This window comes from Lissotriton vulgaris, chromosome 1_1, assembly GCF_964263255.1.
Source record: "Lissotriton vulgaris chromosome 1_1, aLisVul1.2, whole genome shotgun sequence".
NCBI classification, from domain to species: domain Eukaryota; kingdom Metazoa; phylum Chordata; class Amphibia; order Caudata; family Salamandridae; genus Lissotriton; species Lissotriton vulgaris.
This window is the reverse complement of record NC_141685.1, coordinates 160,240,112-160,256,511: the sequence shown is the minus strand read 5'-3', so window position 1 is coordinate 160,256,511 and position 16,400 is coordinate 160,240,112. Positions and strand designations below refer to the sequence as shown.

At 47.1% G+C, this 16,400-nt stretch overlaps 1 protein-coding gene across 1 annotated transcript in view; it reads right to left on the bottom strand.

The window, feature by feature from the left end:
- LOC147737962 (uncharacterized) overlaps positions 1 to 16,400 on the bottom strand; it is a 435,987-nt gene that overhangs the window by 418,291 nt on the left and 1,296 nt on the right. Inside the window, exon 4 of the mRNA XM_086949863.1 lies at positions 15,762 to 16,353. Coding sequence (XP_086805989.1) covers positions 15,762 to 16,353 — 592 coding nt within the window. The remainder of the gene's footprint in view (positions 1 to 15,761; positions 16,354 to 16,400) is intronic.

Genomic DNA, 16,400 nt, shown 5'->3' with positions numbered 1-16,400 from the left:
ACATGACCCGTCCACATACAGCGTACCATCCGGATCGGATAACGGAGTGTCTTTCAAATCGATGCGTCCTTTTGTCTCTTCCTCCGTTTTAAAACAGCAGTCATGTGGCTCAGAATCACTCGACTCTTGATCAGTCGGCAACAGCGTTGCTGGATTCAATACATTACATCTTTTGATCTGAATATGACTCGCTAGTAGTGTCAGCTCGTAACCAGATAATCTCGCACTAGTAAGGTGTTGTGTCTTCGTTCGGTTCATGAGTGTATCCACTGCATGAGGAACCATGACCACTAGCATGTTGTTCATCACCAAACCAGCAGATTGCCGAATGGAAGCCGCAGCTGCCGCTGTAGCTCTCAAGCAACTAGGCAACGCTCTAGCTACCGGATCTAATGTTGATGAGAAATACGCACAAGGGCGTTGTTTATCACCAAACTTCTGTGTCAGGACACTCAACGCGCACCCTTCTCTCTCGTGAACGTAGAGCATGAATGGCTTACTGTAATCAGGTGTACCCAATACAGGAGCTGAACACAAGGCTTTTCGTAATTCAGTAAAACTCTCTTGACATTCATCAGACCATGGCACCGGACTCGGAACATTTTTCCCAGTCAAAGCTACCAATGGTTTCGCTAAAAGAGAAAAATTTGGGATCCACTGCCTACAGTAAGAGGTAATACCTAAAAAGGCACGTACTTCTCTCTGTGTGCGTGGAACACTCATTTGCGTAATTGCTTTTATTCTTTCTGGGGTCAACTTCCTTCCCTCCTTTGACAAGAGATGACCTAGGTAGGTCACTTCTTGGCAGCAGTATTGCATCTTGGAAGGTGACACCTTGTGATTTAAATCAGACAAATGATGCAACAACGATACTGTAGCTGCTTTGCAAGTTTCCTTGTCATCGGCAGCCACTAAAAGATCGTCTACGTACTGTACTAAGGCAGAACCTGGAGGAAGGACAAAAGAATCTAGCTGGCTTTTTAATGCTTGACTATAAATAGATGGACTTTCACAGTAGCCCTGTGGAGCGCGTTTAAATCTGAAACTTCGACCTCCTAGACAGAAGCCAAAAATATCTCTGCTTTCCTCGGCTATCGGAATGCTGAAAAAGGCATTCTTCAAGTCGATGACTGAGAACCAAGTGGCTGTAGCCGGAATCAATGTTAACAATGCAGTAATGTCTGGAACCACAGGGAATTGCGGAGCTACAATCTTATTAACTTCTCTGAGGTCGATGACAAACCTATACACTGGAGGTTTTGTAGGATCAGTTCGTTTCAGAATCGGTAATACAGGACTATTACAAACATTTCCTCGAGTTTCTTCAACCACACCTTTTTTAATCAAATCTTGCACAATCAATAAAAGTGCACGTTCTCCTTCACTCGATATTTTATATTGAGGAATCCTTGGAAATTTTACATTTGCTTTCAAAGTTACTACATACGGTGGTATTTCTAAAAGGCCTACATCATTAGGACCAGTCGCCCAAAGAGAATCAGGGAGTGAGCGCAGATCCGGCGGGAGTGCGTCCATTGACAAGTACATCGGAGAAGTGATTCTTTTACCCAAAGTAAGCTGTACCCCTTCCGGAGAACAGTACAATGTCGCATATAGTCGTTTTAACAAATCTAAACCAAGCAGATTTTCATTACAACCTGTCGTCAAAATCAAGGGTGCTTTCAATTGACACGGTCCAACAGAAATGGACAAAGGACCAGATATCGGGTTGTAAACAGGGGCGCCTGAAAAACCTACGGAAACATTTGTTGAGCCGGACAAAGGTGCGCCAGGGAGTTTCGCATGAATGATAGAACTTTTTGCGGCACCAGTATCCAACAGAAACGGTTCGACTACACCTGATGTTGCTACTGCGACATAAGGCCCACTCTGATCTACTGGAACTGATACTACTCCCTCTCTCTGTCCATGGCTGTCCTAGTACCCATTTTGCTGAAATCCCTCATCCACTTCACAATAATCTTCAACAAGATATTGCTGAGATCTATTTTGTTGAGCTGACTGTACATTTCGTTGATCAAAATGATTGGAGGGACGATCATTCGTTTGCGGAGGCATAGCACCTCGTCCTCGACCTCTAGAGTTCTGCGCAAAACCACCACGACCTCTCTGAGCTGCTGCTGCATTATTTTGCGCTAAGATTGGACATTCATTTTTGTAGTGACCCTCTTTCTTACAGTACGCACACTGATTCCACTGATATTGAGGCCTGGTTGAACTATAATCTGTCCTCTGATACGAATTCTGTTGCATATTAGTCTGATTCGTGCGAGGCGGATACGCCTGCTGTAAAAGAACTTTAGTCTTTAAATCTTTCGTTTTCTTCTCTGATTTTTCCTTTTCCTCTTTATCCCTATTTTCGTAGTACTGTGCAGTCGCAAGTATTTGCGCAGTTGTGGAAACAGCCCACGCACTCTCTGAATCCTTTAATTTATTGCATAATTCAGGTAACAAATTATGCACAAATTTATCGACAAACAGTCTCTGTCCTCCTTCAGTGCTCATATCCTGACCACTATGATCTACAAAAGTCTCTTCGAACCTCGTGAAGAAGTCGGAGACACTTTCATCTTTCTTTTGCTTGCATGCGGATAATTTATCCCAATTAACACGCAACGCAGGCATCAGAGTCTTCATTAAGTCAATTATTCTACCTGGAAGATTAGCAATTAGGGGTTCGGGTTTTGCACCACCCGTTTGCTGACCATCCGCTGCAGTGATAGCTGCCCAATCACCACCTAGAGCTGCTTGATGATCCTCCCTACGAATTTTAGCCCACACTGGTTGTGGAACTACATTACCAAATAACATATCGATGTCCGCTAAGTTCATTATACAAGCTTCAACTGTCTGTGTTAATTCCTTGTAATATCCAGCTGGATTTTTACGCGGATCTGGCAAGGCCTGTTTCACCGCTAGCACTTCAGCTCGCTTCCATGGAATGTGTATCCACACTCGTTGGAACTGTGCTGGAGCAGCTGCAATACCCGCATTATCATCACGTTGTATTGCTTCGCGCCAAATTGGAGGAACCTCCCTCATAGGATATTGGCGACTTGGCTTCATTTTACCTTTCTCTAAATCTCTCGGCGAACGAAGAGATGGATCATTCCTAAAACTTAAAATGAGTTCCATCGCTTCTTTTATATTATCACCCACTATCATTCCTGCAGCAAACTCTTTTTGAATTTTAATTAAATCTTCCAAGTCTGATTCAACATCATCTTCCTCTATTTCCTCACGTAACAACGAGCACATCTCATCAAAGACGTACCGTTGCGTTGGTTCCTTCCACTGCATAAACGTATCTAGTACATCTCTCGTACTATATCTTCTAACTTTCGTAATCCATCTGAGAGCCGTGGAATCTAAAACTCCCCGTTCTTCAGTACTAGGTAGCTGACTACGTCTCTGAACTGAATCAGAAGTAGGAGTCTTAATTAAAGATTTATATAAAGGAGACAGTATATTAGCAACAGAATCAGTTATTTCTCGACGTACAGAAAGTGGAGTTAACACACTCGCAGACGTAGAGAACACAGTAGAGGTAGGAACAGATAGCGAGGCAGTAGGAGTATCGAGAAAAATAGTTTGTGATGTAGTAGGTGTAAGCGAGACAGATACAGGTATAGAAGACGGAAACCCAGGAAGAGGAGGAGCCGTAGGAATATTCACATTAACCACAGGAGGTACAGGAACTACATTCTGAGGAACAAGAACACCAGGTTGTCCAGCAACCGGCAATTGGACATTCGGTACAAGTTGAGCCGTAGCACCTTGTGCGTACGGTGGAGGTGACCGTAACAGATAAGACAACAGAGGATCGTTTTCGGGATCCTCCAGTATCTTAGCTGTTTTCGATGGCAAGGCAGGGTAGCACTTGTCAATCGCTAAATTATGCTCTCTAATTGCTACATCTATGGCCTTTTCGCACTCATTATCTTGCAATTGTTTAGTTGCTTGCTCTAGAGTTAGCTCTTCTATCTCTTTCTGTTCTTTTTTCAACCTTTTTATCTCTCTCTGTTTGGACTCTTTTCGCCAATAACGGAAAGAATCAAACATTGCCGGCCGGGCTTTCTTCCTAAACAATTTCGCTTCTAAATTATCAAGAATCTCGGGTTCAAAACTACCATGTAGTGGCCAACTAAGGACACCATCCTTCTTACAGTAACGGACCCACACCTCGTTATAGGATATAGGACCCACACCATGTTTACAGTACAAGTCATAAAGGGGAGTCCCAATCGGAGGAACCAGACAGGAATCCTCCAATCGTGAGTCATGGTTGCAACCAAAACAAGACAACATTTTCCGACTTACCATTTTCAGTCTGGAACACAAAACAAACAAAACACGGAACAAATATGTGCACTCGAACCAAGAACTTAGGCCTACCAAAACCAAACTAATGTATCGATACCCAAACTGAACCAAATAGATTATCGTAACCAGAACAACTAGTGATAATCTTACGAAACCAAACCAAACCAAGAACCGATCAAGGATTTTAACAACCCTCACAAAGTAACCAGCTAGCTATCACTAAATACTTAACTGAGGCACTGAAGACGTCACCAAGGAGAAACCCGTCACGTTTCGCTGTACTAAGGGCTGCACCTCGGGTCCAAGACAGGGCGACGGTCAAGGCAACGGCCCACTGCAGCCGTCCTGAACGGGAACCCTCGTGGAAGAGAACTTCGGGCCACTTTTGCGATATGCCGGGATCGATGAAGTGGGGCGCCTCCCTCGGAAATCTTCACACGAAGCTCCTCGAACTCTTCAGGCTTTTGGACCGGTACCGAATGACGTCGCCCCACGTTGGGCGCCAATTGGAGTTCTGGACTTTTTTGGTTCCGTCCAGAGGTGTCAGGGAACAACACCCAAAGACCCCGGAGTTCCACCTGCCTTGGTGCGCAAATGAACAGAAACACGGGCTTCTCGATGGTGGCGTCAAAGACCAAAGGTTTATTACTGCAGGGACACAGAAGTCACAGATACTACGCATGGGCAGTAACCAGGAGCCTGTTCGATTTGTACATTGAGGGTTGCTCCTTATATACGAAAAATTGTGCTTCAGGCAAATATTTCACATGCTAGTACATTCCTAAACCTTTGTGTCTTAAACAATAAATATTTGGCGTTACACAGGAACTGTCGATAATATCTGATGCCAAACATCACGAAGAGGGGTTCCCACTAGTCCATCACAATCCCTTGTCAATATTGCATTCAAGAGCCGGACCGCCTCATCGTAAAGTTCGTTACCTCCCCCTAATAAAGGCCCAGAAGGAAAGGAGCAGAGCCAGGTGCTGGAGATAGAAGAGCGGGATAAGAGATGTTTGTGGGTTGTAAATGGGCAAGGCTACCGGCTTCGGCCGCCTAATCATGATCGGGACAATGGACACGAGAACCAGTTCAGGTGGGCTGGCCTCGGGCAGAGGAGGCAGCTTTTGTCAAGTCATGCAGCTACAGCGTGATCTGGTTTAAGGCACACGTGTCATGAAAGAGGTGAATCTCCGGCTAAGGCTACGTGTCCTTAATCGAAATGAAGTGATCAGAGGTTATTGCATATGTGAGGGCAAGAAACACAAAATGGCGGACATGATCTAAGATGGATGCCGTGGGTAGATCAGAAATGTGTTCATAACAGGAGTGCTCTTGCTCGTATCGTAGCGAAAACACCAGGATATGCTGAATGGATCATTTGCGGTTCGCTGATACTAATATTATGTATTTCCGACAAACTTGAAAACACGGGTTCAAATCGTCACGGAACCTCAGGTTGAACAAATACCCTGATCATGTATCCGCTGGGGTGATGAGGAAGGGATTCTTACACGGCTTCCGCATCCCGGCGGGGGATTTTCGGGGGGACTCCTTTTGTAAAAACCAGTTATCGGTACAGCACAACCCAAGCGTGGCAGAGAGGAAAATTGCAAAAGAAGTCAGCTTAGGGCGAGTGGCAGGGCCTTTTCATCGCCCGCCGGTGGCGGAGTTCATCAGTTCCCCATTAGGGGTTGTCCCGAAGAAAGACCCAGGGGAGTTTAGACTTATTCATAACCTGTCTGCTCCAAGGGGTTCCTCGGTGAACGAGGCCATTGACCCGGAAGTTTGTTCAGTGCGGTACACATCGTTCGATGATGCGGTGGCCATGTTAAATCGCCTGGACCCCGGGGCGCTGATGGCGAAATCAGATATCGAATCGGCGTTCCGGTTGCTCCCGGTACACCCACAGGATCAGCGCTTGCTAGGTTTTGCATTTAAAGGGAGTTATTACATGGCTAAATGCATGCCTATGGGTTGCTCCATTTCTTGTGCCTATTTTGAAATGTTCAGCTGTTTTTTAGAGTGGGCATTCACCGAAGCCACAGGGCATAGGCATGTTATGCACTATCTTGATGACTTCCTGTTCTTGGGAGCAGCCGGCGATACGAAATGTGTGCAGGCGCTGCAGGACTTCTGCATCCTCATGAGGGAGTTTGGAGTCCCATTGGCACCAGGTAAGACGGTTGGACCATCTACTTCACTGGAGTTTCTGGGAATTGAGCTCGATTCGGTGGAGGGATGTTTCCGTTTACCGATGGAAAAAGTGGCCAAGTTTAGGGCTTCCTTGACGCAATGCCTGGGCAAGGAGAAAGTGACCCTGCACCAGTTACAACAAACAGTGGGTCAGCTTAACTTTGCCTTGAGGGTGATACCAATGGCCCGCCCCTTCTCACGCTCTATTGCACAAGCTATGGTTGGTCTCAAAGAGGGACACCACCGTACGAGACTGTCGGCAGAGGTTCGCCAGGATATGCGCATTTGGTTGGCATTTCTGGCGGACTTCAACGGTCGAGTCGTGTGGAACAAGCCGCCAGCGTCTTCAGATGAACTAGGTCTGTGGACTGACTCAGCGGGGAGCGTGGGATTTGGCGCCATCTTTGGTAATCGATGGTCGGCGCAAACATGGCCGACGTGGTGGCACTCCAGCGGTCTCACAGGTAACATTGGGTTCTTGGAGTTATTCCCCATTTGGGTTGCTCTGATGGCATGGCCAGACAACTTCAGGGACCGCTCAGTGGTGTTTTGGTCTGATAATATGACTGTTGTCGAATGCATTAACCAACAGGCAGCACGCTGCAAATTGATCTTGAGATTGTTGAAAGAAGTTGTGCTGCTTTGCATGAGACTGAATGTACAGTTCAGGGCGAAACATGTGCCGGGCGTACTGAATCATGCAGCTGATGCACTCTCTCGTTCACATATGCAGGCGTTCAGGGGTTATCTACCTACAGCGGACCTAGTGGCGGCACCATTCCCCGAAGCACTATGGCTAATTGGTGCCCCGGATTACAAGACCTCGTGGCAGCAAGCTTAGACCCCAGGACAAGGAAGGCATACGAAGGAGCGTTTCGTTCCTATTGCACATTTTTGGGTCCGACAGGGAGTCAGAGCTGGGGTCAGGAGGAATCCTTCCTGGGGTTCCTGGTAGCGCTGCACAGAGAAGGCCGATCAGCGGCAACGGCCAGTAGGCATAGGGCGGCCATTTCATTCATGGCGCAGGTGCATGGCATAAAAGACCCAACGGGTTCCTTTTTGGTTAAGAAGGCCCTTCGCGGCTGGCAGCGCCTCGAGGGTCGCAAGCAAGATGCGAGGCGCCCGATTGGCTTAGACAGGTTGTCTCTACTTGTAGCGAAACTAGACGAGACATGCTCCTCCCACTTCGAAGCAGTTCTGTTCCGGGCAGCTTTCGCATTAGCATTCCATGGGGCTATGCGGGTGAGCGAACTGGTCGCAAGGAATAAGAAAGACGTTGAGGGAGGTTTGTGCTGGGATCACGTCCAAATTAGGGGTGATTCGATGGTTGTCTCGATAGCCAGGTCCAAGACCGACCAGGGGGCTATGGGAAATAGTGTTCACGTGCAGCGCGCGCGAGGGTCCCCCACCTGCCCGATAAAGTGTATAGAGGAATACTTGGCACTAAGGGTGGCTACATGGGGGGGGAGTTTGCTGAGGCACAAGGATGGCATCCCACTGACGAGGTTTCAGTTCCAGAGGGTGCTAGCACTGACAATCACTGCTGCGGGCATGGACCCGTGTGATTTTGGGACCCACTCCTTTAGGATAGGGGCTGCTACCGAAGCTACAGCCAGGGGTCAGAGTGCGGAGGAAGTGAAGCAGTTGGGACGATGGTCCTCGAATTGCTTCAAAAGGTATGTGCGATTGCACATGTTGTAAAGTCAATTGACATGCACTCACGCTTCTTGTCTTTTGTTTGAAGTACAGTTTCGCGAACCTGTCACGCGGGGTGGAATTTGCAGTCGACCCAGCACCAGGAGACCAGCGGTCAAGGACCACCGTCTGGAGTGAGAGTGGTATGGGTCGTGGGCCACTCATATTTGAGGCGCGCCGGGGACGTATTCAAAGCAGGTGACCCGACTCACGCAGCTGGGGAATACGGGTACAGAGTGGCCTTCCATGGGAAGGGCGGGCTCTGTTTTGACCACTTCGAATCATTTTTTGAGGGTCTCTTAGGGCGGCAAAGGTCACCGCCATCTGTAGTCATAGTACACCTGGGGGGCAATGACTTGGTGACACTGGGTAGACGAGTGTTGTTTGAACAAATTTTGTCTGCTGTTAGCTGGCTGGCTAAAAGAATCCCGGGGTGCACGATTGCCTGGTCCCACATGATTCCCAGGAGGGTATGGCGGGGGGGCCTTTCGGTGTCAGCACTGAACCATTCGGTGAAAAGAGTTAACAATAAAATTGGTAAATTGTTTCGCTCTTCGCAGCTGCATAGCATTCCTCATGGGTGTATTCGGGGTGATCTCATGTATCTGAATGATGGGGTTCATCTGTCCAGGGAGGGGAATGATTTAATCATAGGAGACTTCATAGCGTGGCTAAGGGGTTTGAGGAAGCATGACCTTTAGGAGGAGTAGGGGGGGCCGGATAGTCGGTCAACTATCCGGCCTGTGGCGGTAAGGTCATGATCGGTGAGCAGTAATTTCAAGGTCCCTAGAGGGGGCGCCACCCAGAATGGATGGGAGCGCCCGGGGGGAGGCAGCCATTGACCCCTCCCATGGGGAGGCGGCACCCACTAAGGATGGGTCGCCTAGGGGGAGACGGCCATAGGCCCCTCCCAGGGGGGGAGGCGGCTAGATGCCCCTCCTACTAATTTCCCGGGGGCCGGATATCCGCGACGGCGGATAGAGAGTGTGGGGATGGGGGGGGAGTCCACGCTGTCCTTCCTACAGATACCTCACACGGGAACTCGGACGACCTCTAAGATGGCGTCGAGTGGAAAGGGGGCCCCCACCACGACAAGGGAAGTTACAGTTGGCAACGAGGGTAGAGTCCTCTGCGCATGCGCCACTCACACCGTGAGGGCGAGAGTTTTGGTAGTAGGGATCTGACACCGGTTAAGACCTTGCCGTTGGCCCTTAATGCTAGGATGTACAATTTTTATTTAGAATGTATGCATTTGCAGGATGTTAGACTCGGCTAGGAAACCTTTGTATTAGAGATCTGTTAAGGTTAGCCAAAGAACATGTCTTCATCGAAATGTAATAAATGTAAAATTGTACATGATTATGACACTTTTATTTAATGTTTTAAATTTTGTTTCATATTTTAATAAATACGGCTGGGAGGGTGACTCCCTCCCGCCTTCCAAAAGTTCAACCTGTGTCCGACTTCTTCCATCCATGGGGATTGTGTTGGGAGGGGGTGGCGGGCATCCCGGCCATATGGAAAGGGGCGACCACTCGGTCCCCCCGAACGTATGGCTGGGTGCCCCGATCCCCCCGGGAAATCATTTTGGGCGGGGGCGTGGCTCGGCTGGTATGCCCGAAGCGGCGTAGCCGGGGCGTGCCTTTTCCCGCCCAAGAGGGGTTGTCCTAGACACCTACACCGAAGACCACGCCCAGTAGGCGTACCGGAGGAGGGTACACGCCCTCCCGCAGAAGGATAAATAGAGCGGGAATCCGAAGAAGCGTCCTCTTGTTCCTGTGCTCTGAAGGCTGCACCCACTTGTTGCTCGTGAGCCCTAGACGGAACAAGCAGCAATTTGGACCCACCCACCAGCCCCTTATGGCAATGTTTGTTTTTAATAAAGTTTTGCTGAAGATAGGCCTTTTTTCCTTTGTAGAAAGTAAAGGAATGTTTAAGTTAAGGATGTGACTTCTGCCTGTAGGATAATGTTTTTTCCTTTGTAGGAGTGAGCAGTCGATGACACGTCAAGGCAATGTCAGAATTTTTTCTTCCTTAGTAGGTAAACAACTGTCGTATTTATTTTTGGTCGGGCGGTAAGGTCATGATCGGTGAGCAGTAATTTCAAGGTCCCTAGAGGGGGGCGCCACCCAGAATGGATGGGAGCGCCCGGGGGGAGGCGGCCATTGGCCCCTCCGACACGGAGGCGGCACCCACTAAGGATGGGTTGCCTAGGGGGAGACGACCATAGGCCCCTCCCAGGGGGGAGGCAGCTAGATGCCCCTCCTACTAATTTCCCGGGGGCCGGATATCCACGACGGCGGATAGAGTGTGGGGATGGGGGGGAGTCCACGCTGTCCTTCCTACAGATACCTCACACGGGAACTTGGACGACCTCTAAGATGGCATCGAGTGGAAAGGGGGCCCCCACCACGACAAGGGAAGTTACAGTTGGCAACGAGGGTAGAGTCCTCTGCGCATGCGCCACTCACACCGTGAGGGCGAGAGTTTTGGTAGTAGGGATCTGACACCGGTTAAGACCTTGCCGTTGGCCCTTAATGCTAGGATGTACAATTTTAATTTAGAATGTATGCATTTGCAGGATGTTAGACTCGGCTAGGAAACCTTTGTATTAGAGATCTGTTAAGGTTAGCCAAAGAACATATCTTCATCGAAATGTAATAAATGTAAAATTGTACATGATTATGACACTTTTATTTAATGTTTTAAATTTTGTTTCATATTTTAATAAATACGGCCGGGAGGGTGACTCCCTCCCGCCTTCCAAAAGTTCAACCTGTGTCCGACTTCTCCCATCCTTGGGGATTGTGTTGGGAGGGGGTGGCGGGCATCCCGGCCATATGCACTATCATAACTCAGGCATCTGTCACACGTGACAGGAGCTTTCCTTTCATTCTTCAGTAATCGCCGCATGGCCTTGTGAGTCTTTCAACTCTGGCCCATAGCGCACGTCCTCAGTAACCTTTTCCCGCTGCCTCCGGTATTTAATTATCCTCCGGGAGGGGCCGCGCTTGCAATTCATTTGTTGCTAAGACACCGAACTGTGAGGACCCCTGTCTTCAGGTAATTAATCACGCAACTTGTGGCGTAATTGTAATGCTTTTACAGCCGGCTGCCTTTCCTTGCCAGCATGACTAAGCTTTCGCACATTTACTTCACAGACGGCTGATCGCCTTGAACTGTGATTAATACACGGACCATGACAGCGCCCCCTCCGTTACAACTATGCCCAGGCTTCATTCCTGAATAACACTGAGATACGTCTGATCAGCACTGTTACCAACGTATACACTATCCTCGATGCCGGTCAAGTACTTAAGGCATTTTTTCCCCATTTTTCCTCCTTAGTTAATTAATCTCCTTGATGGTTACCCCAAATGGAATTTACTAGTGAATACGACATGACTTGATGAACTCATACCTTGGCTTCTCACCACACGCAGAGGGGTAAGCCTTACCTTTTTCAACCATGCGCACTGCTGCTTGATGCGCACCTTTACATACAGCAACGGACCTGACCCAAGCTTTTATTCCCATTAGGCGACTTATCCACCTTCCTCCAGGTTGCCCCAGACCACTCCAGTCCTGAAGAAGATCTGCACGGCCGAGGTTGTGAAATTCCCTTGTGCCCTAAGTCGGATCAAAACGTCGACGCTCTTGGATAGGCCTAGACTTACCCTTTTGTGTCCTCTATCATGCAAATTTTGAATTTTATTCTGCAATTTTAACATATGACTTAAATTGTGTACAAATACATGTGGAGCTAGGCTGCTTATGACAATGAATGACAACCGATCATAGTGTTTTTGAAAATAATACGCATCTCTTATTTTCTCCTATGACATTGATTTCTTTCCTTCTTAACACTGAGCACTCCTCATCCTATTAGCACCTTCCCCCTTTTGGTTGCAGCCTTTACTTAACCGGTAATTCTTGAATATTACCTGTCTCTTGAATATTACTTGAGTGTTCACCAGAAAAACTAGTACATTAAATTACTTTGGTGAACATATATTTTTTGGTCTGTTTTGTCTGTTTATCTTTATGTATAACTGAGTTTTTGAAATGTACAAGCAGATATAAACCAGGCTTTCCTGTAGTACCAGACGTCTGTATACCAGGCTGTGTTGGGAGTGCAAGCACCCCAATTAGATGAATATTTGAATAGACTGTCGATCCCCAGACTTAACCCCCTTCAGGGACATACACCAGATGAAACCCTGACCACTGAGGAAATTGGCTTCATGATTGACTAGATCACGTGCAACAAAACTCCTGGGATGCACAGGTTCCCGGTAGACTTTTACTTCACCTACAGAGCAACCCTCACTCCAAACCTACTCCAAATGTACCAACAGGTCCGGCAGGAAGGCACATTGCCGGGATCCCTATGGGAGGCTATGATATTGGTCCTGCCTAAGCCCAACAAGGACCCCCTGGAGCTATGCTCCTACTGGCCACTGTACACCGACCACTAGATTCGCAGGAATGTCCTTGCAAACAGGTTGCTTCCCTGCCTCTCTACATTGGCACCAAGACCAGAATGGTTTCGTACCTGGGAGAAAAATGTGTCTAAACCTATGACCCCTCTGCAGCTGATGGAAAAGAATCTTCAAGAATTTGCCTCCATAAACAGCACTCTCAAAAGATATAGAGAAGGCCTTCGACACCCGGAGTAGTTTTATTTAACGAAAGTGCTGATGTGCATGAAACTAGGTGCAGAAATACTGCACTGGATAAATCGCTGGCCTGCATCCGGACAGGCAGAGATCTCAGTTTCTTTTGAAGCATGTGGCAAAGATCCCCGCTGTTGATTACTTTTGCCCTAGTCATGGACCTGTTCGCTGGCTTGTTTCGTTCACAGCACCCAGCAGTCGGTATACCAAGTGGGCCAAATTGGGAGGTCATTTCACTGTATGCTGATGATGCATTTGTGTACCTCAGGTACGTGTATGCGTATCTACTGCAGGTGATGGAGGTTCTATATGATTTTGGTAGGGATTCTGGACTGAGGCTAATTTGGACCAAATCTAGCTTATATTCCATGCGCAAACTCACAACTTAGAACAGGAAGTGCTGCCCCAATTAGCACTGGGTTGGCACCTTGACATCTTCAGGTATTAAGCGGTGAACTTACCACACTGACGAAGAACTTATACAGGGCAACTTAGATGATGTTCAATGTTTGCATCTCCCTGTCGTTTTGGGGCTCCCTGCCACTATCAACCCATGGGTAGAGTGGAAGTTGCAAAAATGCTGTTAATACATTTATACTGCTTCTCGGCCCCTCTAGTTTACCTGCCCCAACGCTTTTTCAGGAAATTGGACTCTGTTTCTGTTTTTATGGAGTTAATCTGGGGAGCGGACAACAAGAGAGTCGTGCTTCGCAAACTTTTCTCTACCTTGGAACATGCTGGGTGGATGTACATTTAAAAGACTGAAGAACTACAAACTACTGTGTGACTTGGAAGATGATTATTTCTTAATACAGCCCTTGTTTGTGATCTCGTTACAGTTCTCACATTTTCACCCGCACTAGAAGAAATGGGAGCCTGGAGTGTCTGATCACAGAAACCCATTTACATACAAAGGGGGGTGAAAGCTTGTTCACAACGCACAGCACAACTTGTTTATGTAAAGGTTTGTACAGTGCACAGGGATTGTGATACAGGTATCAGTGTGAGTGTTGTATGGCAGCAGCCAGCAGTCTTAGTTGCTGAGATATGAATCTGTGACGGGTGCATCTTTAGCTCTTTCCACTGTTTGAGACTGAGAGGGTGGCAGTCTCAAATTCATGCGGCACGGATACCAACAGCTTAACTCATAATCTTTACTTTTTGCATCTACAGTTGGTGCAGATGCCACCCAAGAGAGTAACCTTAGTGTGCTTTCTGGAGTCAGCTTGCTTTGATTTTCCCAAACTTTGGTCAGCAAAGGTAAATGTGTCTTCTACCAAGTGTTCTTAGCACGCTTTTGGTAACGTGGCTTGAGAAGTATGGCCTAAGGCACGCCCAAAGGTAAAGAAAAACAGTGGAAGTCACAAATTTCAATAGTTTATTAAAAAAAGACAAGGAATTTTAAGATTCAAACCAAGTTTAGATCAAAAAGAATATTTAATAATTATGCAAAAGCAAAATCTAAAGGTGGGCTGTGATTTAAGGATTATTAATTAGCAAAAACAACTGTCAAAACAAAACAAAAAGGTAAATGAATAAAAAAGAAGTAGATCCACTGAATCAATCAGGAAGTTACCTACAAAATTGTAGCTGACTTTGGTAGCTATGCTCGAGAGGACAAAGATACGTTTAGTTTCTGGTGATGATTAACAATGGAATTTGAAGCAAGGTTTTTGGCTGAATCAGTCTCAGACGGTGACGAGCTGCACAGAAGTGGCCTGAAGTGCAAAATTCCCACAGAGTAGAGTTGGGCTAGCAAGTTGAACCTGAATCCACGGCCATCAAAATGCGGGAAACTTCAAGCAGTTACAACAGCTGCAAATTCTTCGGCGCTTCAAAGTTATGGAGATGGTTCAAGGTTGATGATAAGAGCCAAAGCATGGAACGTGGCAGGCCTGAGGCATGGTTAAGGGGATAGCAGGTTCCATTTGAAACAAAAAGAAGATGGAAAGAGGCCACTCGTGTGGATCTTTGTAATACGAGGCTGTGTCCTTTTGGAACAGAAGTCTATTTAGGATGGGGCCAAGAATGGTTTGCATAGGGCTGACCTTGTCTGTAGTTACACAAAGACTAGAGAATGATGTGGCGGGATGGTGCCGAGATTAACTACCAGTCCATCCATCACCTTTAGTTTTTCTCAATGATCACCCCTACGTGGCACAGGCATGAGCAGACGTTGGTCCCTTAGAGACCTACGACAAAGGGAATCCTGCTGCAGCCCCCTGGTGAGGCTCATTAAGGCTGGAAACAGTTTGAGGTTACATGCATTCCAGACCCTTAGGGGCGTGGCCTCAAAGTTCAGGATCCAATTGACTTTGTGGGTCAGTCATTGCTTATAAACACTCAGGGAACAGAACACACTGAATGGAATGAGGCCACAAATAGTAACAAAGGAATGAGGTTAATTCAAGCATTTCCATCCCTCGCTGTGTTCTTTTCTGAGTAGACAGTTTGTTGGACAATCAATGGAGTGGAGTCTTTGTGGCTGCTTCATGTAAATGTTTTGCGAGGCTGAAAGATCCTCCTCAGGGTTTACAGTGAGCACCTTTTATTCTACCACATTGTCTCTCCTATGTGGTAAGGTTACATTTACAACTGAAGTTTTTGTCACATTGAGAGCACAGATTATTTTCTTTCACGTTGTGGGTTCTCTTTTGTTGAATCAACCTGAATCTCCAGCAGACACTTCCCAGGCATTTAGAACAATGACAAGGTTTTCCAGGTAAGTTCTCGCAGGTTGAGTGAGACCAGATTTCCGGCTGAAACTTTTCCAGCATTCAGAGAGCTAAGAAGGTTTTTCCCCAGTGTGAGTTCTCTCATGTGTAGTAAGAGTTGCTTTATGACTGAAGCTTTTCTGGCATTCAGAACACTGATACGGTTTATGCCCAGTGTGGGTTATTTCATGTACAGTAAGGCTGGATTTCCGCCTGAAGCTTTTCGAGCATTTAGAGCACTGATAAGGTTTTTGTCCAGTGTGAGTTCTTTCATGCACAGTAAGGTTGGATTTGCAACTGAATCCTTTCAAGCATTCAGAGCACCGATACGGTTTTTGTCCAGTGTGGGTTCTCTCATGTCTAATGAGACTTTCTTTCAATCTGAAGCTTTTTTGGCATTCAGAGCACTGATACGGTTTGAGCCCCGTGTAGGTTCCTTCATGCACAGTAAGGTTGGATTTCCAACTGAATCCTTTCCGGCATTCAGAGCACCGATATAGTTTTTGTCCAGTGTGGGTTCTCTCATGTCTAGTGAGACTTTCTTTCAATCTGAAGCTTTTTTGGCATTCAGAGCACTGACACGGTTTGAGCCCAGTGTGGGTTCTTTCATGCTTAGTAAGGTTGGATTTCTGACTGAATCCTTTCCGGTATGGAGAGCACTGATAAGGTTTTTGCCAAGTATGAGTTCTCTCAGGGTGAGTGAGAGTTATTTTATGGCTGAAGCTTTTCTGACATTCAGAACCCTGATACGGTTTGAGCCTAGTATGGATTCTCT